The sequence below is a fragment of the Balaenoptera physalus genome, assembly GCF_965194825.1.
Source record: "Balaenoptera physalus genome assembly, chromosome: X".
Lineage (NCBI taxonomy): Eukaryota > Metazoa > Chordata > Mammalia > Artiodactyla > Balaenopteridae > Balaenoptera > Balaenoptera physalus.
This window is the reverse complement of record NC_138903.1, coordinates 58,692,716-58,718,161: the sequence shown is the minus strand read 5'-3', so window position 1 is coordinate 58,718,161 and position 25,446 is coordinate 58,692,716. Positions and strand designations below refer to the sequence as shown.

The 25,446-nt window shown below is 37.3% G+C and overlaps 1 protein-coding gene across 7 annotated transcripts in view; it reads left to right on the top strand.

Moving 5' to 3' along the window:
* The window catches only part of OPHN1 (oligophrenin 1), a 630,165-nt gene that overhangs the window by 226,356 nt on the left and 378,363 nt on the right, over positions 1–25,446 (top strand). For 5 of the 7 annotated variants that reach the window (XM_082444939.1, XM_082444938.1, XM_082444940.1 and 2 more), the window contains one exon: positions 17,659–17,720. In XM_082444939.1, the coding sequence (XP_082301065.1) occupies positions 17,659–17,720 (62 nt within the window). Of the gene's footprint in view, positions 1–10,591; positions 17,498–17,658; positions 17,721–25,446 lie in introns of those variants that run through there. The other 2 variants (XM_082444943.1, XM_082444942.1) reach the window with 2 other exon arrangements.

Here is a 25,446-nt window from a genome sequence, read left to right as displayed (position 1 = left end):
GTAAATAGTGCTGCAATGAATACTGGGCTACATATACCTTCCTGAAGTATGTTTTTCTCCAGATACATGCCCAGGAGTGGGATTGCTGGATTGTATAGTAGTTCTATATTTAGTTTCTTTAAGGAACCTCCGTACTGTCCTCCATAGTGGCTGTACATTCCCATGAACAGTGTAGGAGGGTTTCCTTTTCTCCACACCTTCTCCAGCGTTTACTGTTTGTAGACTTTTTGACCAGTGTGAGGTGATACCTCATTACAGTTTTGATTTGCATTTCTCTGATAATTAGAGATGTTCAGCATCTTTTCATGTGCTCTTTGGCCATCTGTATGTCTTCTTTGTAGAAATGTTTATTTAGATCTTCTGCCCATTTTTTGATTGGGTTGCTTGTTTTTTTGATATTGAGCTGCATGAGCTTTTTGTACATTTTGGACATCAACCCTTTGTCAGTTACATAATTTGGAAATCTTTTCTCCCATTCTGTGGGTTATTTTTTCATTTTCTTTATGGTTTCCTTTTCTGTGCAACAGCTTTTGAGTTGAGTTAGGTCCCCTTTGTATATTTTTTTGTATGGTGTTAGAGTGTTCTGATTTCATTCTTTTACATGTGGCTTTCAAGTTTTCCCAGCACCTCTTATTGATGAGACTGTCATTTCTCCATTCTGTATTCTTGCCTCCTTTGTCATAGAGTAATTGCCTCTAGGTGTGTGGTTTTATTTCTGGGCTTTCTATCTTGTTCCATTGATCTAGAAGTCTTTCTTTGTGCCAGTACCATCCTCTTTTGATTCTTTTAGCTGTATAGTGTAGCATGAAGTCAGGGCGCCTGATTCCTCCAGCTTGGTTTTTGTTTCTTAAGATTGCTTTGGCTATTCGGGGTCTTTTGTGTTTCCATACAACCTTTAAGATTTTTTTGTTGTTGTTCTAGATCTGCAAAAAATGCCATTGGTAATTTGGTAGGGATTGCATTGAACCTGTAGATTACCTTGGGTAGTATAGTCATTTTGACCAAATAGATTCTTCCAATCCAAGAATATGGTATATCTTTTCATCTGTTTGTGTCATGTTCAATGCTGCTGGGTCGTATGGTAGTTCTATTTTTAGTTTTTTTTTTTTAAACATCTTTATTGAAGTATAACTGCTTTACAACAGTGTGTTAGTTTCTGCTTTATAACAAAGTGAATCAGTGAATTTGTCCATTTCTTTTTGGTTGTCCATTTTAATGGCATATATTTGCTTGTAGTTGTCTCTTATGTTACTTTGCATTTATGAGGTTTCAGTTGTAACTTTTTTTTCAATTCTACTTTTATTGATTTTAGTCCTCTCCCTCTTTTTCTTGATGAGTCTGGCTAAAGGTTTATCAATTTTGTTTATTTTTTCAAAGAATCAGCTTTTAGTTTCATTGATCTTTTCTATTATTTTCTTCATCTCTAGTTCATTTATTTCTTCTCTGGTCTTTATGATTTCTTTCCTTCTACTAACTTTGGCTATTTTTTTTCTTCTTTGGTTGCTTTAGGTGTAAATTTACCTTGTTTATTTGGGATTTTTTTGTTTCCATAGGTAAGATATTATTGCTGTAAACGTTCCTCTTAGAACTGCTTTTGCTGGTCCCATAGGATTTGGATTGTTGTGTTTTCATTGTCATTTGTCTCTAGGTATATTTTGATTTCCTCTTTGATTTCTTCAGTGATCCATCGGTTGTGAAGTAGGATATTTTTTAGCCTCCATATGTTTGTGTTTTTTACAGTTTTTTTGTTGTAGTTGATTTCTGATCTCATAGCACTGTGATCTAAAAAGATGCTTGATATGATGTCAATTTTCTTAAATTTACTGAGGCTTGCTTTATGGCCCATCATGTGATGTATCCTGTAGAATGTTTCATGTGCACTTGTAAAGAATGTGCATTCTGCTGCTTTCAGATGGAATGCTCTATAAATATCAATTATGTCCATCTGGTCTAATGTGTTATTTAAGGCCTGTCTTTCCTTATTGATTTTTTGTCTGGATGATCTGTCCATTGGTGTAAGTGGGGTGTTAAATTCCCACACAATTATTGTTTTAGTGTGTGTTTCTCCTTTTATGGCTGTTAGCATTTGCCTTATATACTGAGGTGTTCCTATGTTGATTGCATATATATTTATAATCTTTATATCTTCTTCTTCTTGGACTGATCCATTGATCATTATGTAGTGTCCTTCTTTGTCTGTTTTAACAGTCTATATTTTAAAGCCTATTTTGTCAGAGATGAGTATTGCTCCTCCAGCTTTCTTTTGATTTATTTTTGCATGGAATACCTTTTTCCATCCCCTCAATTTCAGTATGTGCCCCTAGATCTGAAATGGGTGTCGTATAGACAGCATATATATGAGTATTGTTTTTGTATCCATTCTGTCACTCTGTGTCTTACGGTTAGAGCATTTAATCCATTTACATTTAAGTTAATTACTGTTATATATGTTCCTATTGCCATTTTGTTAATTATTTTGGATTTGTTTTTGTAGGTTTTTTTCTTCCCTTCCTCTTTTTCTCTTTTCTTGTGATTTGATGACTATCTTTATTGTTGTGTTTGGATTGCTTTTTCTTTTTTGTGTGTATATCTATTACAGAAACTTTTTTGAAAGATAAATGTTTGTGTTTATTATAAATATTTAACTTTAGGTAAGAGACTGGATGTATTTTAATGAAAGGTAGTCATGCAAGTTTCAGTCTTAGTATCTTACATCCTTATTTTAAAAATAAAGGAAAGCTAGTCTTAAGGTGATTGTCAATTAATAGTTCATACACAGAAGGTGAATGTTTTAGGTTTTTTTTTGTCATGAAGATCTTGAATATCAATTGATGTATAAAAACTTTATAGCATAAAAATGCAGCTCCCCTTCCCTTGGTAGCACTCTCTTTTCATCCTTTGTTTTTTTTTTTAACATCTTTATTGGAGTATAATTACTTTACAATGGTGTGTTAATTTCTACTTTATAACAAAGTAAATCAGTTATACATATACATATGTTCCCATATCTCTTCCCTCTTGCATCTCCCTGCCGCCCACCCTCCCTCTCCCACCCCTCTAGGTGGTCACAAAGCACAGAGCTGATCTCCCTGTGCTATGCGGTTGCTTCCCACTAGCTATCTATTTTACGTTTGGTACTGTATATATGTCCATGCCACTCTCTCACTTTGTCACATCTTACCCTTCCCCCTCCCTATATCCTCAACTCCATTCTCCAGTAGTTCTGTGTCTTTATTCCTGTCTTGCCACTAGGTTCTTCATGACCCTTTTTTTCCCCCTTGGATTCCATATATATGTGTTAGCATACTCTATTTGTTTTTCTCTTTCTGACTTACTTCACTCTGTATGACAGATTCTAACTCCACCCACCTCACTACAAATAACTCCATTTCGTTTCTTTTTTTGGCTGAGTAATATTCCATTGTATATATGTGCCACATCTTCTTTATCCATGCATCCGATGATGGACAGTTAGGTTGCTTCCATGTCTGAGCTATTGTAAATAGAGCTGCAATGAACATTGTGGTACATGACTCTTTTTTTAAAAATTTTTTTTAATTTTTTAAATTTTTTAAAACATCTTTATTGGTATATAATTGCTTTACAATGGTGTGTTAGTTTCTGCTTTATAACAAAGTGAGTCAGTTATACATATACATATGTTCCCATATCTCTTCCCTCTTGCATCTCCCTCCCTCCCACCCTCCCTATCCCACCCCTCTAGGTGGTCACAAAGCACCGAGCTGATCTCCCTGTGCTATGCGGTTGCTTCCCACTAGCTATCTATTTTACATTTGGTAGTGTATATATGTCTATGCCACTCACTCACCCTGTCACATCGTACCCCTCCCCCTCCCCATATCCTCAAGTCCATTCTCTAGTAGGTCTGTGTCTTTATTCCCGTCTTGCCATTAGGTTCTTCATGAACCTTTTTTTTCCCCTTGGATTCCATATATATGTGTTAGCATACTGTATTTGTTTTTCTCTTTCTGACTTACTTCACTCTGTATGACAGACTCTATCTCAATCCACCTCACTACTAATACCTCCATTTCATTTCCTTTAATGGCTGAGTAATATTCCATTGTATGTATGTGCCACATCTTCTTTATCCATTCATCCGATGATGGACACTTCGGTTGCTTCCATGTCCTGGCTATTGTAAATAGAGCTGCAATGAACATTTTGGTACATGACTCTTTTTGAATTATGGTTTTCTCAGGGTATATGCCCAGTAGTGGGATTGCTGGGTCGTATGGTAGTTCTATTTTCAGTTTTTTCAGGAACCTCCATACTGTTCTCCATAGTGGCTGTATCAATTTACATTCCCACCAACAGTGCAAGAGTGTTCCCTTTTCTCCACACCCTCTCCAGCATTTATTGTTTCTAGATTTTTTGATGATGGCCATTCTGACTGGTGTGAGATGATATCTCACTGTAGTTTTGATTTGCATTTCTCTAATGATTAATGATGCTGAACATTCTTTCATGTGTTTGTTGGAAATCTGTATATCTTCTTTGGAGAAATGTCTATTTAGGTCTTCTGCCCATTCTTGGATTGGGTTGTTTGTTTATTTGTTATTGAGCTGCATGTGCTGCTTGTAAATTTTAGAGATTAATCCTTTGTCAGTTGCTTCATTTGCAAATATTTTCTCCCATTCTGACGGTTGTCTTTTGGTCTTGTTTATGGTTTCCTTTGCTGTGCAAAAGATTTTAAGTTTCATTAGGTCCCATTTTTAAAATTTTTGTTTTTATTTCCATTTCTCGAGGCGGTGGGTCAAAAAGGATCTTGCTGTGATTTATGTCATAGAGTGTTCTGCCTATGTTTTCCTCTAAGAGTTTGACAGTGTCAGGCCTTACACTTAGGTCTTTAATACATTTTGAGTTTATTTTAGTGTATGGTGTCAGGGAGTGTTCTAATTTCATACTTTTACATGTATCTGTCCAATTTTCCCAGCACCAAAGAGGCTGTCTTTTCTCCACTGTAGATGCTTGCCTCCTTTATCAAAGATAAGGTGACCATATGTGCGTGGGTTTATCTCTGGGCTTTCTATCCTGTTCCATTGATCTATATTTCTGTTTTTGTGCCAGTGCCAAACTGTCTTGATTACTGTATCATTGTAATATAGTCTGAAGTCAGGGAGCCTGATTCCTCCAGCTCCATTTTTCGTTCTCAAGATTGCTTTGGCTATTCGGGGTCTTTTGTGTTTCCATACAAATTGTGAAATTTTTTGTTCTAGTTCTGTGGAAAATGCCAGTGGTAGTTTGATAGGGATTGCATTGAATCTGGAGATTGCTTTGGGTAGTAGAGTCATTTTCATAATGTTGATTCTTCCAATCCAAGAACATGGTATATCTCTCCATCTATTTGTATCATCTTTAATTTCTTTCATCAGTGTCTTATAGTTTTCTGCATACAGGTCTTTTGTCTCCTTAGGTAGGTTTATTTCTAGATATTTTATTCTTTTTGTTGCAATGGTAAACGGGAGTGTTTTCTTAATTCACTTTCAGATTTTTCGTCAGTAGTGTATAGAAATGCAAGAGATTTCTGTGCATTAATTTTGTATCCTGCTAATTTACCAAATTCATTGATTAGTTCTAGTAGTTTTTTGGGAGCATCTTTAGGATTCTCTATGTATAGTATCATGTCATCTGCAAACAGTGACAGCTTTACTTCTTTTCCGATTTGGATTCCTTTTATTTATTTTCTCCTCTGATTGCTGTGGCTAACACTTCCAAAACTATGTTGAATAACATAGTGAGAGGGGGCAACCTTGTCTTGTTCCTGATCTTAGTGGAAATGGTTTCAGTTTTTCACCATTGAGGACAATGTTGGCTGTGGGTTTGTCATATATGGCCTTTATTATGTTGAGGAAAGTTCCCTCTATGCCTACTTTCTGCAGGGCTTTTATCATAAATGGGTGCTGAATTTTGTGAAAAGCTTTCTCTGCATCTATTGAGATGATCATATGGTTTTTCTCCTTCAGTTTGTTAATATGATGTATCACATTGATTGATTTGCGTATATTGAAGAATCCTTGCATTTCTGGAATACACTGTACTTGATCATGGTGTATGATCCTTTAAATGTGCTGTTGGATTCTGTTTGCTAGTATTTTGTTGAGGATTTTTGCATCTCTGTTCATCAGTGATATTGGCCTGTAGTTTTCTTTCTTTGTGACATCTTTGTCTGGTTTTGGTATCAGGGTGATGGTGGCCTCGTAGAATGAGTTTGGGAGTGTTCCTCCCTCTGCAATATTTTGGAAGAGTTTGAGAAGGATAGGTGTTAGCTCTTCTCTAAATGTTTGATAGAATTCGCCTGTGAAGCCATCTGGTCCTGGGCTTTTGTTTGTTGGAAGATTTTTAATCACAGTTTCAATTTCAGTGCTTGTGTTTGGTCTGTTCATATTTTCTATTTCTTCCTGGTTCAGTCTCGGCAGGTTGTGCATTTTTAAGAATCTGTCCATTTCTTCCACGTAGTCCATTTTATTGGCATAGAGTTGCTTTTAGTAATCTCTCATGATCGTTTGTATTTCTGCAGTGTCAGTGGTTACTTCTCCTTTTTCATTTCTAATTCTATTGATTTGAGTCTTCTCCCTTTTTCTCTTGATGAGTCTGGCTAATGGTTTATCAATTTTGTTTATCTTCTCGAAGAACCAGCTTTTAGTTTCATTGATTTTTGCTATTGTTTCCTTCATTTCTTTTTCATTTATTTCTGATCTGATCTTTATGATTTCTTTCCTTCTGCTAGCTTTGGGGTTTTTTTCTTCTTGTTTCTCTAATTGCTTTAGGTGCAAGGTTAGGTTGTTTATTCGAGATGTTTCCTGTTTCTTGAGGTAGGCTTGTATTGCTATAAACTTCCCTCTTAGCACTGCTTTTTCTGCATCCCATAGGTTTTGGGTCGTCGTGTCTCCATTGTCATTTGTTTCTAGGTATTTTTTTATTTCCCCTTTGAGTTCTTCAGTGATCACTTCGTTATTAAGTAGTGTATTGTGTAGCCTCCGTGTGTTTGTATTTTTTGCAGATCTTTTCCTGTAATTGATATCTAGTCTCATAGCGTTGTGGTTGGAAAAGATACTTGAAACGATTTCAATTTTCTTAAATTTACAAAGGCTTGATTTGTGACCCAAGATATGATCTCTCCTGGAGAATGTTCCATGAGCACTTGAGAAAAATGTGTATTCTGTTGTTTTTGGGTGGAATGTCCTATAAATATCAATTAAGTCCATCTTGTTTAATGTATCATTTAAAGCTTGTGTTTTCTTATTTATTTTCATTTTGGATGATCTGTCCATTGGTGAAAGTGGGGTGTTAAAGTCCCCTACTATGATTGTGTTACTGTCGATTTCCCGTTTTATGGCTGTTAGTATTTGCCTTATGTATCGAGGTGCTCCTGTGTTGCGTGCATAAGTATTTACAATTGTTTTATCTTCTTGGATCGATCCCTTGATTATTATGTAGTGTCCTTCTTTGTCTCTTGTAATAGTCTTTATTTTAAAGTCTATTTTGTCTGATATGAGAATTGCTCCTCCAGCTTTCTTTTGATTTCCATTTGCATGGAATATCTTTTTCCGTCCCCTCATTTTCAGTCTGTATGTGTCCCTAGGTCTGAAGTGGGTCTCTTGTAGACAGCATATATACGGGTCTTGTTTTTGTATCCATTCGGCCAGTCTGTGTCTTTTGGTGGGAGCATTTAATCCATTTACATTTAAGGTAATTATCGATATGTATGTTCCTATTCCCATTTTCTTAAATGTTTTAGGTTTGTTATTGTAGGTGTTTTCCTTCTCATGTGTTTCTTGCCTAGAGAAGTTCCTTTAGCATTTGTTGTACAGCTGGTTTGGTGGTGCTGACCTCTCTCAGCTTTTGCTTGTCTATAAAACTTTTAATTTCTCCATCAAATATGAATGAGATCCTTGCTGGGTAGAGTAATCTTGGTTGTAGGTTTTTCTCCTTCATCACCTTTAATGTGTCCTGCCACTCCCTTCTGGCTTGCAGAGTTTCTGCTGAAAGATCAGCTGTTAACCTTATGGGGATTTCCTTGTGTGTTATTTGTTTTTTTTCTCTTGCTGCTTTTAATATGTTTTATTTTTATTTAATTTTTGATAGTTTGATTAATATGTGTCTTGGTGTGTTTCTCCTTGGATTTATCATGTATGGGACTCTCTGTGCTTACAAGACTTGATTAACTATTTGCTTTCCCATATTAGGGAAGTTTTCAACTATAATCTCTTCAAATATTTTCTCAGTCCCTTTCTTTTTCTCTTCTTCTTCTGGGACCCCTATAATTCGATTGTTGATGCATTTAATGTTGTCCCATTGGTCTCTGAGACTGTCCTCAGTTCTTTTCATTCTTTTTTCTTTATTCTGCTCTGCAGTAGTTATTTACAGTATTTTATTTTCCCGGTCACTTCTCCGTTCTTCTGCCTCAGTTATTCTGCTATTGATCCCTTCTAGAGTATTTTTATTTTCATTTATTGTGTTTTTCATCGTTGCTTGGTTCCTTTTTAGTTCTTCTAGGTCCTTGTTAAATGTTTCTTGCATTTTGTCTATTCTGTTTCCAAGATTTTGGATCATCTTTACTATCATTATTCTGAATTCTTTTTCAGGTAGACTGCCTATTTCCTCTTCATTCGTTAGGTCTGGTGTGTTTTTACCCTGCTCCTTCATCTGCTGTGTGTTTTTCTGTCTTCCCTTTTTCCTTATCTTATTGTGTTTGGGGTCTCCTTTTCACAGGCTGCAGTTTCGTAGTTCTTGTTGTTTTTGTTGTCTCTCCCCAGTGGCTTAGGTTGGTTTAGTGGGTTGTGTAGGCTTCCTGGTGGAGGGGACTAGTGCCTGTGTTTTGGTCGATGAGGCTGTATCTTGTCATTCTGGTGGGCAGGTCCACGTCTGGGTTGTGTTTTGGGGTGTATGTGGCCTTATTATGATTTTAGGCAGCCTCTCTGCTAATGGATGGGGCCAGCACTGTAGCTTGCTGGTCGTTGAGTGAAGCTGGGTCTTGGCATTGAGATGGAAATCTCTGGGAGATTTTCGCCATTTGATATTATGTGGAGCTGGGAGGGCTCTTGTGGACCAGTGTCCTGAAGTTGGCTCTCCCACCTCAGAGGCACAGCATTGACTCCTGGCTGGAGCACCAAGAGCCTTTCATCCACACGGCTCAGAATAAAAGGTAGAAAAAATAGAAAGAAAGAAAGAAATAGGGTAAAATAAAATGAAATAAAATAAAGTAAGATAAATTAAAATAAACTTATTAAAATAAAAAATAATTATAAGAAAAAAAATTTTTTAAGTAAAAAAACAAAAAACAAAAAATGGATGGACAGAACTCTAGGACAAATGGTGAAAGCTAAGCTATACAGACAAAATCTCACACAGAAGCGTATACATACAGACTCACAAAAAGAGGAAAAGGGTAAAAAATAATGTATCTTGCTCCCAAAGTCCACCTCCTCAGTTTGGGATGATTCGTTTTTTGTTCATGTATTCCACAAATACAGGGTACATCAAGTTGTTTGTGGAGCTTTAATCCTCTGCTTCTGAGGCTGCTGGGAGAAATTTCCCTTCCTCTTCTTTGTTCGCACAGCTCCTGGGGTTCAGCTTTGGATTTGGACCCGCCTGTGCGTGTAGGTCACCTGAGGGTGTCTGTTCTTCGCTCACACAGGACGGGGTTAAAGGAGCAGCTGCTTCGGGAGCTCTGGCTCACTGAGGCCAGAGGGAGGGAGGGGTACGGATGTGGGGCGAGCCTGCAGCGGCAGAGGCTGGCGTGACGTTGCCGCAGCCTGAGGCATGCCATGCGTTGTCCCGGGGAAGTTGTCCCTGGATCAAGGGACCCTGGCAGTGGCGCGCTGCACAGGCTCCCGGTAGGGGCGGTGTGGATAGTGACCTGTGCTTGCACACAGGCTTCTTGGTGGCGGCGGCAGCAGCCTTAGCGTTTCATACCCGTCTCTGGGGTTCATGCTGATAGCCGCGGCTCGCGCCCGTCTCTGGGGCTCTTTTAGGTGGCACTCTGAATCCCCTCTCCTCGTGCACTAGGAAACAAAGAGGCAAGAAAAAGTCTCTTGCCTGTTTGGCAGCTCCAGACCTTTTCCCGGACTCCCTCCTGGCTAGCTGTGGTGCACTAACTCCTTCAGGCTGTGTTCACGCCGCCAACCCCAGTCCTCTCCCTGCAGTCCGACTGAAACCCGAGCCTCATCTCCCAGCCCCTGCCCGCCCTGGCGGGAGAGCAGACAAGCCTCTCGGGGTGGTGAATGCTGGTCTGTGCCGATCCTCTGTGTGGGAATCTCTCCGTTTTGCCCTCCGCACCCCTGTGGCTGTGCTCTCCTCCGTGGCTCCAAAGCTCCCCCCCTCTGCCACCTGCAATCTCTGCCAGTGAAGGGACTTCTTAGTGTGTGGAAACCTTTCCTCCTTCACAGCTCCCTCCCACTGGTGCAGGTCCCATCCCTATTCTTTTGTCTCTGTTGTTTCTTTTTTCTTTTGCCCTACCCAGGTACGTGGGGAGTTTCTTGCCTTTTAAGAGGTCTGACGTCTTCTGCCAGCGTTCAGTGGGTGTTCTATAGCAGCAGTTCCACATGTGGGTGTATTTCTGATGTATCTTTGGGGAGGAAGGTGATCTCCGCTTCTTACTCTTCCACCATCTTCTCCTCTCCATCCCTATTATAGAATTTTGTTTTGTTGTTACCATTAGGTTTTGGTATTGCAGTCTATATATATATACTGGATTTTTTAATGTTGTTGGTCTCTTAATTTCAAATTCATTTCCAGTGTCCTGCATTTGTACTCTCCTCATGATCGATGGTTTTGATATCTTATTTGTGTGTGGATGATTTGCTACCATTACTGTATGTTTGCCTTTACCTGTAAGCTTTCCCATTAATAATTTTCTTCTTTCTAGTTTGGCCTTTTCTTTTCTGCCTCGAGAAGTTCCTTTAGCATTTGTTTTAAAGATGGTGTAGTGGTGCTGAATTGCGTTAGCTTTTGTTTCTCTGTAAAGTTTTTGATTTCTCTGTAAAATCTGAATGAGAGCCTTCCATCCCTCCTGGCCTGCAAATTTTCTGCTGAAAATCAGCTGATAACCTTATGGGGAAATCCCTTGTATGTTATTTGTTGCCTTTCCCTTGTTCCTTTTAATATTTTCACACTTTCATTAAGTTTTTTTCAGTTTGATTCCTATGTGTCTCAGCATGTTCCTCCTTGGGTTTATCCTGCCTGGGACTCTCTGTGCTACCTGAACTTGGGTGACTATTTCCTTTCCCATGTTATTGACGTTTTCAGCTATTATCTCTTCAATTATTTTCTCAGGCCTTTTCTCTCTCTCTTCTCCTTATGGGACCCCTATAATGGTGGGGGAGAACTTGTGCCTGTCCACTGGTTGGTAGAGCTGGGTCTTGTCCCTTTGTTGAGTAGGGCCATGTAATGGGGTGTGTTTAGATGCTGCTGTGGGCTCAGGAAGACCTAATGCAGCCTGTCTGCTGATGGGTGGGGCTGTGTTCCTACCCTGCTGGTTCTTTGGCCTGATGCATCTCAGCACTGGAGCCTACAGCATGTTTGGTAGGATCAGGTCTTGCTGACAAAATTTTGGCCTCCCCAGGAGAGCTCACTCCAATGAGTACTCCCTGGTACTTCCACCACCAGTGTCCTTTTCCCCCACAGCCACCCTCAAGCTCCCCAGGAAACCCTCCAAGACTAGCTGGTAGGTCTGGCCCAGGCTCCTACGAAGTCACTGCTTTTTTCCTGGGTCCCTGTGCACACAAGACCTTGTGTGTGCCCTCCAAGGGTGGAATTTCTGTTTCACCCAGTCCTGTGGTGTTCCTGTGATTCAGCTCTACTGGACTTCAAATAAATGCTCTTGTGGCTCTCTTCCTGATGCCTGACCCCCAGACTTGGGAGACTGATGTGGGGCTCCAAACTCTCACTCTTGTGGGAGAACCTCTGCTGTATATTTATTTTCCAGTTTGTCGGTTGCCCACCCAGTTGGTATGGGATTTGATTGTATAGTGAGTGTGCCCTTTCTACCATCTCGTGGTTTCTTCTTTGTCTTTATATGTAGAATATATTTTTTGGTAAGTTCCAGTCTTTTTTTCTTGTTGTTCAGCAGTTAGTTGTGATTTTGGTGTTATCATGAGAGGAAGTAAGCTCAAGTCCTTCTACTCTGCCATCTTGTCTCCAATCTTTATATCTTTTATTGTTTTAATGCTAGTCATTCTAAGAAGCATGAGTTGATATCTCATCATGGTTTTGATTTGCTTCTTCCTAATGATTAGTGACTCCAAACATCTTTTCATATACCTGTTGGCTGTTTCAATATCTTCTTTGGGAAAATGTCTATTCAGCTCCTTCATACATTGTTAATTGAATTATTTGTTTGTTTTTGGTATTGAGTCGATGAATTCTTTATATATCCTGGATATTACTCCCTTTTTAGATATAGGATTTGCAGATGTTACCTCCCATTCCACAGGTTGCCTTTTCATTTCGTTAGTCATTTCTTTTGTTGTGCAGAAGCTTTTTAGTTTGATGTAGTCTCACTTGTGAATTTTTTAATTTTGTTGTTTGTGTTTTAGGTGTCACATCCAAAAACTCATTGCCAAGACCAATGTTGTGAAGTTTTTCCCCTATATTTTCTTCTAGGAGATTTGTGGCTTCAGTCTCACATTTAGATATTTAATCCATTACAGATTAAATTTTGTGAGTGGTGTAAGATAAGGTCTAGTTTCATTCTTTTACATGTGAATATCCAATTTTCCCATCACCATTTATTGGAGAAACTGTCTTTTCTCCATTGAGTATTCTTGGCTCTCTCGTCCAGTGTTGGCGTGGGTTTATTTATGGGCTCTCAGATTTGTCCCATAGGTGTCTGTTTTTAATGCCATGTTGTTTTTATTACTATAGATTTAAAATATAGTTTGAAATCAGGAAGTGTGATGTCTTCAGCTTCGTTCCTCTTTCTCAGGATTACTTTGGCTATTTGTGGTCTTTTGTGGTGCCACACAAATTTTAGAACTGATTTTTCTACTGCTGTAAAAAAATGCCAGTGGGATCTTGATAGGGATTACATTGAGTCTATAGATGTCTCTAGGTAGTATTGTCATTTTAACAATATTAATTTTTCCAATCCCTGAACACAGGATGTCCTTCCATTTATTTGTGTCTTTTTCTTTTTTTTTTTTGCAGTTTCTTTTAGTTTTCAGTGTAGAGATTTTTTACTTTCTCGGTTAAATTTATTCCTTCGTATTTTATTGTTTGATATTATTGTAAATGGGATCATTTTCTTTATTTCTTTTTCAGATAACTCATTGTTAGTGTATAGAAATTCTTCTGAATTTTGTGTGTTGGTTTCTATCCAGTAACTTTACTGGATTTGTTGATTATATCTAACAGTTTTTTGGTGGAATCTTTAGGATTTTCTATATATAAAATCATGTCATCTGCAAATAAAGACAACTTAACTTCCTCCTTTCCAATTCTGATGCCATTTATTTCTTTTCCTTGCCTGATTGCTCTGGTTAGGACTTTCAGACTGTGTTTAATAGGAGTGGTGAGAGTGGGCACCCTTGTCTTGTTCCTCATCCTAGAAGAAAAGTTTCAGACTTTCACGATGGAGTATGATGTTAGCAGTGGGCATGCCATACATGGCCTTTATTATGTTGAGGTATGTTCCTTCTGTACCTAATTTATTGAGAGTTTTTAATGACAAACAGATGTTGTATTTTGTCAAATTCTTTTTCTGTACCTATTGAGAGGAACATAATTTTTGTCTTTCATTCTATTAATGTGATATATCAGTTTTATTGATATTCATATGTAAAACTACTCTGGCATCCCAGAGATGAATCCCACTTGATCACGGTGTATTGTGCATTTAATGTACTGCTGAATTCTGCTTACTAGTATTTTTTTGAGAATTTTTGCATCTATATACATCAGGGATATTGGCCTGTAGTTTTCTGAGAGTTCTTTCATATCTGATATTTCATTTAATCCTCACAGCCACCCTTAGGAGTAGCTAGGATTTCTCTCATTTCATAGACAAGCAAAGATTGGGGGAGGTGTAATGGATGTGCTTTGTAAAGAAAAATGGTGCAAGAATCCTGGGAACTGAGTTTGGTTCCCTACTCCACACTACTCACCAACCTAGACAAATTACTCTCAATTTATCCATTTAATGCCTCAATTTCCTCACCCATAAAATGAGGATATTACTAATTGTTACTTCAGAGTGGTTATGGATATAGAATGAAAAAATTAGTTTCCAGCAGATTTTATAAAGTGTTAAGTGTCATTTTCCTTGTGTTAGAAGCACTGTGTTTGAATAAAAAGCACATATGACTTACTAGCTCTGTGACCTTTGGCAAGTTAACTCAAATTCTCTGAGTCCCACTTTCCTTACCTAGAAATAATAATTCCTATTTCACAGGATTGTTTCATGATTAAATAAGATAATACATGCACAGCTCCAAGCACACAGAAAAGCCTTTTAAAAAATGTTACTTTTGTTCCTTCTTGAATGTAAGGCAGACATACTCAACCCTGGCTACACGTTAGAATAATCTAGGGAACTTAAATAACAATGCTTCATCCCTCCTCATAACAATTAAACCCAGATTCACCTGCTAAGTGTCAAAAAGCCTAGTTGTTGTGACACAATACAATTGTTGAAGTGCACACCCAGAGGTTGAGTTAGGAAATAAAGCTTAATTACCTGAGAGTGTGTTCTTATATTGAACAAAAAAAATGGTTGAACAAAGAAAATGACAACAACAAAACTATGTTTTTGTAGTACAGAGAGCAGTAAACCCCAGCTAGTCTCTTGTTATTACTTTTTAAAATTTTTAATTTTTTAACTTTAAATATTTTAAAAAAATTATTGACTTTTGTCCTTTTCTTATTATATTTCACTACCAGTTCCTTGACCCAGTTTTATCAGGATTTGGACAATAGTTCCAAAAACAAAAACAACAATATATATATATTGGTCCATAGTAACAGAGGGGACTCAGATGGTCGTAAACAACTCTTCATGCAACAGCCACCATTAGCAGCCATCCTGCTCACACACCTCTAGTGACAATAGTGGTAACCAACTTGTCTAGGTGTGCCCAGGGCTATCACAGTTATAAAACTGAACAACCCACATTCCAGGAAAACCTCCAGTACCTGTTTGCCCAGGACTGTTAGTCACCCTAAATGACAGGGGCGCACTCTCTCCTGAGGCAGGCCATTTCTCACTTTCAGTATCCATTAAAACCTTTTCCTTCATATTAATCCTAAAATCATCTCCCTGCATTCTGGTTTTGTTTCTCCTTGGGTTCCTGAAGAGCTTTTGTGGCACTGTAGATACGAAAGGCATGTGGTATGTTAGAAAGAACAATAGATGTGCTAAGAGATGAGGAGGATTCTAGTTTAGGGGACAGGATAGAGAAATATAAGGAGTATGACTTTTAGAGAGAGAAAGACCCGGATTTTTAGCCTCATTCTATCATCTTCCTGCTATGTGATATTTGATGAGTGACTTGACCCCTTTGGGCTTCAGTTGCCTAACTTGTCAGGTAGGCATGATGATATACCTGAGAGTGTTGTTGTAAGGACTAAATCTTTAAGAAGGTAAATGTAGAGTGCCAACACATAGTAGATAATAAACATTATCCCTTCTCCCCCATCGCAAATTTCTGTTCTTCTAGTGTCAGTTCTGCCACTTACTGGAAAGGTGACTGGACAAGTCACTTCTCCCTCCTTGGACTTCAATTTATACATATATAGATAAGCTAAATATTCTTTTGTATCCCTTCAAACTCTAATAACTACTATTTTGAAGTCCCTAACATTTTACCACAAATAGGAAGTATATTCTCAAATGGTATATGAATTAAAGAGAAGATATTGAAAGCCTAGAAAAACAAATGCATTCATATTAATATTTTAAATCAAAAATAGGTTTTTCTGCCTAAGAGAGCTAGACAACTAATCCAGCATTCCTAGTACCAAGGAAGCTAAGTTCACGATCAATACAGGGCATCAGACAATGGCATTTCTTTCTTCTGAGGATTAAGTTGCTGCACACACTCAGGAAAGTCACTGTTGCAAACACGGCAAATTAAAAGCTCAAACTCAGCATAAAGAAGAAAAATACCCTAATCAGAAAGAGTAAATAGGAAAAGATGAAAATATTCACTGATCTCCTGTCTCTAAATACTTTATGCTACAAAAGGAGTCAGAGGTATATTTTTGTTATTCTGGCACTTTTCCGGGTAAGATCAGTTTGCCTCTAAAGGAAATGTCACAAGTGCATATAATATAGGAACATTTAAAGGAAAAGTTTGACTTCGTGAAATATAATTGTGTCAAGCCTTTTGACTCAGGGTTTAATCCTCACAATAAATTTGTTAGGAACATGTAATTATCCCTAATTTGAATAGGAGAAAACTAAGGCTCAGAAGAGGCTAAGCAACGTGTTCAAGGTCACACAGAAAATAAATGGCAGAACTAGGTTTCAAATTCAGATCCATCTTGCTGCCAGAGCTAAGGTCTTGCCACTCTCACACTGCCCACACCTCCAGGTGGAGGTAACCAAAGAATAAGTTACTAAATAACATCTGAATAGATGATCAAACAGAGATGGGAGGAGCTGCTACTACCGGAATCTAGGCTTTTAAAATGAATCAGGCTTCATTATTCATGAGGTAAAAAAATTCAAAATTCAACAATACTAAGGATGGCTCTCAGTGAGCTTTGGCTAAATGATTACATTATTTTATAAATTGAGATATTATTTACACATAAAATGCACCATTTAAAAGTGTGCAACTCAGTGGCTTTTAGTATATTCACAGAGTTGTGCAGGCATTGCTGCAATACAATTCCAGATCATTTTCACACCCCCAAAGAAACCACAAACCCATTAGCATCAATCCCCATTCCCACCTTCCCCCTACATTCAGTGAACCACTGATTTACTTCTTGTCTCTCTGGATTTGCCTAGTCTAGACATTTCATTTAAACAAAATCATACAATATGTGGCTTTTTGTGACTGGCTTCTTTCACTGAGCATAATGTTTTCAAAGTTATTCTGTGTTGTACTGAGTATCAATCCTTTGTTTCTTTTCATTGCCACACATTGTTCTATTGTATAGCTGTATCACAACTGTTTAACCATTCAGCGATTGAAGAACACTTTCATTCTTTCCATTTACTGGCTATTACGAATAATGCAGTCAACAACATTTGTATATAATTGTTTGTGTGGATATGTTTTCAGTTCTTTAAGGAATATACCTAGGCATGGAATTGCTGAATCATGTGGTAACTCTATGTTTAACTTTTTAAAAATCTTATGCTCATTTATTTTTTTTTAGCGTTTTCCAAAGTCACCTTAAACTTATACAGTGTTATATGTTGATTATATCTCAGTACAACTGGAGGAAAAAAATTGGGGTAGGAGCATTAGCAAAACAAAAACAAGAACAAAAACAAAAGAAGAAAAAGGAAATAAATATGCAGCAGGTGCTGAACTCCTTCTTCTGTTGTCCTTAGATTTGACACCTTCCTCTAGTGCCCACATCGTCTTGGGGCACTGGTCTCTACCTCTTGTCCCATAGATTTCTGCCCACTTGCCTATTAAGTACCATGATTAATTTGGTTTATCTTTTATTCTGTCATTTCAGCCGAATCCTTCAAGGAATTTGCCGAATTGCTCAACGAAGTAGAAAACGAGAGGATGATGATGGTAGGTCATTAACACTGGGCCTAGAACCAAGATCATCTCTGATCTTGGGAATTTTTCTTGTCCTCATTGGTTGGAGTGACACTATGTTGTTTCAGTTTCTGTCTCATCATTACCTGGGTACTGTAAAGACAGGGAATCGATCTGGTTATTCTATCTCAAGTTCCCATCCTGAGAGTTTAGCATTAGGTAGAGGGAAATTAGTCTATTCATTTCAGTGAGATAAGATTTCAGAGGACATTAAATTCGACTGTTGAACATGTTGACAAAAATTGTGGTCTTTAGTGTTCTTAAACAAATTATCTATTTATTATTGTGTTTATGTGCTTTTAGAATTAATAATGTGGGCTTTATATTTGACATATGGTTGCTTTATTTAAATCTATGTGAAAACTTTTTTCCTTACATTTAAAGTCTAATTTATTAATATTAATAGACTTTAATATTTAGAGCAGTGTTCGTTTTACAGAAAAATTGAGTGGAAAGTGCAGAGAGATTTCATATACAGTTGCCCTTTGAACAACACAGGTTTGATCTGTGTGTGTCCACTTATATGTGGGTGCTTTTCAACGAATACTGCAGTACTACATGATCTGAGTTCAGTTGAATCTATTGTTGTGGAACCTCAGATACTGAAAGACTGACTGTAAAGTTATATGCAGACTTTTCACTGCACAGTGTGTGTGTGGGGGTCAGTGCCCTTGACCTTTGCACTGTTCAAGGGTAAACTGTACTCCCTTTCTTCCCCCACACCTCCCCATAGAGTTTCCTCTATTATTATCTTGCATGTGTGGTACATTTGTTTCAGTTAATGAACCAACATCAACGCAATATTATTAAGTCCATAGTTACATTAGGGTTCACTCTTTATTGAATATTTTATGGGTTTTGACAAATGCTTAATGACATATATTCACCTTCAAAGGTTCATCATAAAGAATATTTTCATGGCCCTAAAAATCCCCTGTGATTCCCCCTTCCTTCTCTGACATCCAAACCCCTGGCAAACACTGATCTTTTTACTGTGTTTTGCCTCTTCTAGAATATCATACAGTTGGAGTCATACAGTATATAGCCTTTTCAGATTGGCTCCTTTGACTTAGCAATATGCATTTAAAGTTCCTCTATGTCTTTTCATGGCTTGATAGCTCATTTCATTTTGCCATTGAATAATATATACGCATATATTATAATATATATTCCATCATATGGATGTACCACAGTTTGTTCATCCCTACACCTATTGAAGGATATCTTGGTTACTCCCAAGTTTTGGCAATTATGAAAAACCTACCATACACATTTTTGTGCAGATTTTTGTGTGGATGTAAATTTTCAACTCTTTTGATTAATTTCCAAGGAATCCAATTGCTAGATTGTGTGATATTTCTAGATTCGTAAGAAACTGCCAAACTGTCTTCCAAAGTGACTGCCATTTTGCATTCTCACCAGCCTTGAATGAGAGTTATTGTTTCTCCACATGCTCACCAGCATTTGATGTTGGCTGTGTTTTGGATTTTACCCATTTTAATATGTATGTGTAATGGTATATCTTTGCTGTTGTAATTTGTGTTTTCCTGATGACATTTGATTTGGAACATCTTTCCATATGCTTATTTGCCACCTGTAGATCATCTTTGGTGAGGTGTCTGTTCAGGTCTTTTGCCTAGTTTTTAATTGGTTTGTTTGTTTTCTTATTGTTCAGTTTTAAGATTTCTTTGTATATTTTGGATGCCAGTCCTTTATCAGATGTGCTTTGCGGCCACAGCAACAGTCAGCCCTACCCAGCACCAGAGCCTCCCATCAAGCCTCTTAGATAGCTGCAACCACCAGAGGGCAGACAGCAGAAGCAAGAAAAACTACAATCCTGCAGCCTGTGGAACAAAAACCACATTTACAGAAAGATAGACAAGATGAAAAGGCAGAGGGCTATATACCAGATGTAGGAACAAGAAAAAACCCCAGAAAAACAACTAAATGAAGTGGAGATAGGCAACCTTCCAGAAAGAGAATGCAGAATAATGATAGTGAAGATGATCCAGGACCTCGGAATAAGAACGGAGGCAAAGATTGAGAAGATGCAAGAAATGATTAGCAAAGACCTAGAAGAATTAAAGAACAAACAAACGGAGATGACCAATACAATAACTGAAATGAAAACTACACTAGAAGGAATCAATAGCAGAATAACTGAGGCAGAAGAACGGATAAGTGACCCGGAAGCCAGAATGGTGGAATTCACTGCTGCGGAACAGACTAAAGAAAAAAGAATGAAAAGAAATGAAGACAGCCTAAGAGACCTCTGGGACAACATTAAACGCAACAACATTCGCATTATAGATGTCCCAGAAGGAGAAGAGAGAGAGAAAGGACCAGAGAAAATATTTGAAGAGAATATAGTCGAAAACTTCCCTATCATGGGAAAGGAAATAGTCACCGAAGTCCAGGAAGCACAGAGAGTCCCATACAGGATAAACCCAAGGAGAAACACACTGAGACAGACACATAGTAATCAAATTGGCAAAAATTAAAGACAAAGAAAAATTATTGAAAGCAGCAAGGGAAAAACGATAAATAACATGCAAGGGAACTCCCATAAGGATAACAGCTGATTTCTCAGCAGAAACTCTACAAGCCAGAAGGGAGTGGCATGATATACTTAAAGTGATGAAAGGGAAGAACCTACAACCAAGATTACTCTACCCAGCAAGGATCTCATTTAGATTTGATGGAGAAATCAAAAGCTTTACAGACAAGCAAAAGCTAAGAGAATTCAGCACCACCAAACCAGCTCTACAACAAATGCTAAAGGAACTTCTCTAAGTGGGAAACACAAGAGAAGAAAAGGACCTACAAAAACAAACCCAAAACAATTAAGAAAATGGTCATACGAACATACATATCGATAATTACCTTAAACGTGAATGGATTAAATGCTCCAACCAAAAGACACAGGCTTGCTGATGAGATACAAAAACAAGACCCATATATATGCTGTCTACAAGAGACCCACTTTAGACCTAGAGACACATACAGACTGAAAGTGAGGGGATGGAAAAAGATATTCCATGCAAATGAAAATCAAAAGAAAGCTGGAGTAGCTATACTCATATCAGATAAAATAGACTTTAAAATAAAGAATGTTACAAGAGACAAGGAAGGACACTACATAATGATCAAGGGATCAATCCAAGAAGAAGATATAACAATTAAAAATATATATGCACCCAACATAGGAGCACCTCAATACATAAGGTAACTGCTAACAGCTATAAAAGAGGAAATCGACAGTAACACAATAATAGTGGGGGACTTTAACACCTCACTTACACCAATGGACAGATCATCCAAAATGAAAATAAATAAGGAAACAGAAGCTTTAAATGACACAATAGACCAGATAGATTTAATTGATATTTATAGGACATTCCATCCAAAAACAGCAGATTACACGTTCTTCTCAAGTGCGCACGGAACATTCTCCAGATTATATCACATCTTGGGTCACAAATCAAGCCTCAGTAAATTTAAGAAAATTGAAATCATATCAAGCATCTTTTCTGACCACAACTCTATGAGATTAGAAATGAATTACAGGGAAAAAAACGTAAAAAACACAAACACATGGAGGCTAAACAACACGTTACTAAATAACCAAGAGATCACTGAAGAAATCAAAGAGGAAATAAAAAAATACCTAGAGACAAATGACAATGAAAACACGACGACCCAAAACCTATGGGATGCAGCAAAAGCAGTTCTAAGAGGGAAGTTTATAGCTAGACAAGCCTACCTCAAGAAACAAGAAAAATCTCAAGTAAACAATCTAACCTTACACCTAAAGAAACTAGAGAAAGAAGAACAAACAAAACCCAAAGTTAGCAGAAGGAAAGAAATCATAAAGATCAGAGCGGAAATAAATGAAATAGAAACAAAGAAAACAGTAGCAAAGATCAATAAAACTAAAAGCTAGTTCTTTGAGAAGATAAAAAAAATTGATAAGCCATTAGCCAGACTCATCAAGAAAAAGAGGGAGAGGACTCAAATCAGTAAAATCAGTAATGAAAAAGAAGTTACAACAGACACCGCAGAAATACAAAGCATCCTAAGAGACTACTACAAGCAACTCTATGCCAATAAAATGGACAACCTGGAAGAAATGGACAAATTCTTAGAAAGATATAACCTTCCAAGACTGAACCAGGAAGAAACAGAAAATATGAACAGACCAATCACAAGTAATGAAATTGAAACTGTGATTAAAAATCTTCCAACAAACAAAAGTCCAGGACCATATGGCTTCACAGGTGAATTCTATCAAACATTTAGAGAAGAGCTAACACCCATCCTTCTCAAACTCTTCCAAAAAATTGCAGAGGAAGGAACACTCCCAAACTCATTCTATGAGGCCACCATCACCCTGATACCAAAACCAGACAAAGACACTACAAAAAAAGAAAATTACAGACCAATATCACTGATGAATATAGATGCAAAAATCCTCAACAAAATACTAGCAAACAGAATCCAACAACACATGAAAAGGATCATACACCACGATCAAGTGGGATTTATCCCAGGGATGCAAGGATTCTTCAGTATATGCAAATCAATCAATGTGATACACCATATTAACAAACTGAAGAATAAAAACCATATGATCATCTCAATAGATGCAGAAAAAGCTTTTGACAAAATTCAACACCCATTTCTGATAAAAACTCTCCAGAAGGTGTGCATAGAGGGAACCTACCTCAACATAATAAAGGCCATATACGACAAACCCACAGCAAACATCATTTTCAATGGTGAAAAACTGAAAGCATTTCCTCTAAGATCAGGAAAAAGACAAGGATGTCCACTCTCACCACTATTATTCAACATAGTTCTGGAAGTCCTAGCCACGGCAATCAGAGAAGATAAAGAAAGAAAAGGAATACAAATTGGAAAAGAAGAAGTAAAACTGTCACTGTTTGCAGATGATATGATACTATACATAGAGAATCCTAAAACTGCCACCAGAAAAGTACTAGAGCTAATTAATGAATTTGGTAAAGTTGCAGGATACAAAATTAATGCACAGAAATCTCTTGCATTCCCATACACTAATGATGAAAAATCTGAAAGAGAAATTATGGAAACACTCCCATTTACCATTGCAACAAAAAGAATAAAATACCTAGGAATAAACCTACCTAGGGAGACAAAAGACCTGTATGCAGAAAACTATAAGACACTGATGAAAGAAATGAAAGATGATACCAACAGATGGAGAGATATACCATGTTCTTGGATTGGAAGAATCAATATTGTGAAAATGACTATACTACTCAAAGCAATATACAGATTCAATGCAATCCCTATCCAATTACCAATGGCATTTTTTACGGAACTAGAACAAATCATCTTAAAATTTGTATGGAGACACAAAAGACCCCGCCTAGCCAAAGCAGTCTGAGGGAAAAAAACGGAGCTGGAGGAATCAGACTGCCTGACTTCAGACTAGAGTACAAAGCTACAGTAATCAAGACAATATGGTACTGGCACAAAAACAGAAACATAGATCAATGGAACAGGATAGAAAGCCCAGAGATAAACCCACGCATCTATGGTCAACTAATCTATGACAAAGGAGACAAAGATATACAATGGAGAAAAGACAGTCTCTTCAATAAGTGGTTCTGGGAAAACTGGAAAGCTACATGTAAAAGAATGAAATTAGAATACTCCCTAACACCATACACAAAAATAAACTCAAAATGGATTAGAGACCTAAATGTAAGCCTGGACACTATAAACTCTTAGAGGAAAACATAGGAAGAACACTCTTTGACAAAAATCACAACAAGGTCTTTTTTGATCCACCTCCTAGAGTAATGTAAATAAAATCAAAAATAAAAAAATGGGACCTAATGAAACTTCAAAGGTTTTGCACAGCAAAGGAAACCATAAACAAGATGAAAAGGCAACCCTCAGAATGGGAGAAAATATTTGCAAACGAATCAACGGACAAAGGGTTAATCTCCAAAATATATAAACAGCTCATTCAGCTCAATATTAAAGAAACAAACAACCCAATCCAAAAATGGGCAGAAGACCTAAATAGACATTTCTCCAAAGAAGACATACAGAAGGCCACGAAGCACATGAAAAGATGCTCAACATCACTAATTATTAGAGAAATGCAAATCAAAAGTACAATGAGGTATCACCTCACACCAGTTAGGATGGGCATCATCAGAAAATCTACAAACAACAAATGCTGGAAAGGGTGCAGAGAAAAGGGAACCCTCTTGCACTGTTGGTGGGAATGTAAATTGATACAGCCACTATGGAGAGCAATATGGAGGTTCCTTAAAAAACTAAAAATAGAATTACCATATGACCCAGCAGTCCCACTACTGGGCATATACCCAGAGAAAACCATAATTCAAAAAGACACATGCACCCCAATGTTCATTGCAGCACTATTTACAATAGCCAGGTCATGGAAGCAACGTAAATGCCCATCGGCAGACGAATGGATAAAGAAGTTGTGGTACATATATACAATGGAATATTACTCAGCCATAAAAAGGAATGAAATTGAGTCATTTGTTGAGACGTGGATGGATCTAGAGACTGTCATACAGAGTGAAGTAAGTCAGAAAGAGAAAAACAAATATCGTATATTAACGCATGTATGTGGAACCTAGAAAAATGATCCAAATGAACCGGGTTGCAGGGCACAAGTTGAGACACAGATGTAGAGAACAAAAGTATGGACACCAAGGGGGAAAAACTGCAGTGGGGTGGGGATGGTGGTGTGCTGAATTGGGCGATTGGGATTGACATGTATACAGTGATGTGTATAAAATTGATGACTGATTAAAAAATAAATAAATAAATAAATAAAAAAGATAGAAATGTGCTTTGCAAAGAATTTTCCACTCTGTGGCTTATCTTTTCATTTTCTTAACAATGTCTTTTGTGGAGCAGAAGTTTTAAATTTTAATGAATTCCAGATTATCATTTCTTTCATAGATCGTGCTTTTGGGGTTGAATCTAAAAAATCAGCACCAAACCAAAGGTCATTTAGATTTTCTTGTATGTTATCTTCTAGGAGTTTTATAATTCTATTTTATACCTTTAGGTGTATGACCCCTTTTGAGCTAATTTTTGAGAAAGTGTAAGGATTGTCTCTGGATTCTTTTTTTTTTTTTTTTCATGAGGATGTCTGGTTGTTTCATCACCATTTCTGAAAAGGCTGTCCTTTTTCCATTGAGTTACCTTTGCTTCTTTGGCAAAGACCAATGGACTATATTTGTGTGGATCTATATCTGGGCTCTCTATTCTCTTCCATTGATCTGTTTGTCTATTTGTTCAGCAATATTACAGAATTTTTTTTTACAAAATTTAAAAAATTATTGAAGTATGGTTGATTTAAATATTGTGTTAGTTTCAGGTGTAACAGTAAAGTGATTCATATATATATATATATATATGTATATATATTCAAATTATTTTCCATTATCAGGTATTACAAGATGCTGCATATAGCTCCCTGTGCTCTACAATAAATCCTTGTTGCTTATCTATTGTATATATAGTAGCTTGTATCTGTTAATCCTATATTCCTAATTTATCCCTCCTCCACTCCCATTCCCCTTTGTTAACTGTAAGTTTATTTTCTATGTCTGTGAGTCTGTTTCTATTTTGTATATAGATTCATTTGTCTTATTTTTTAGCT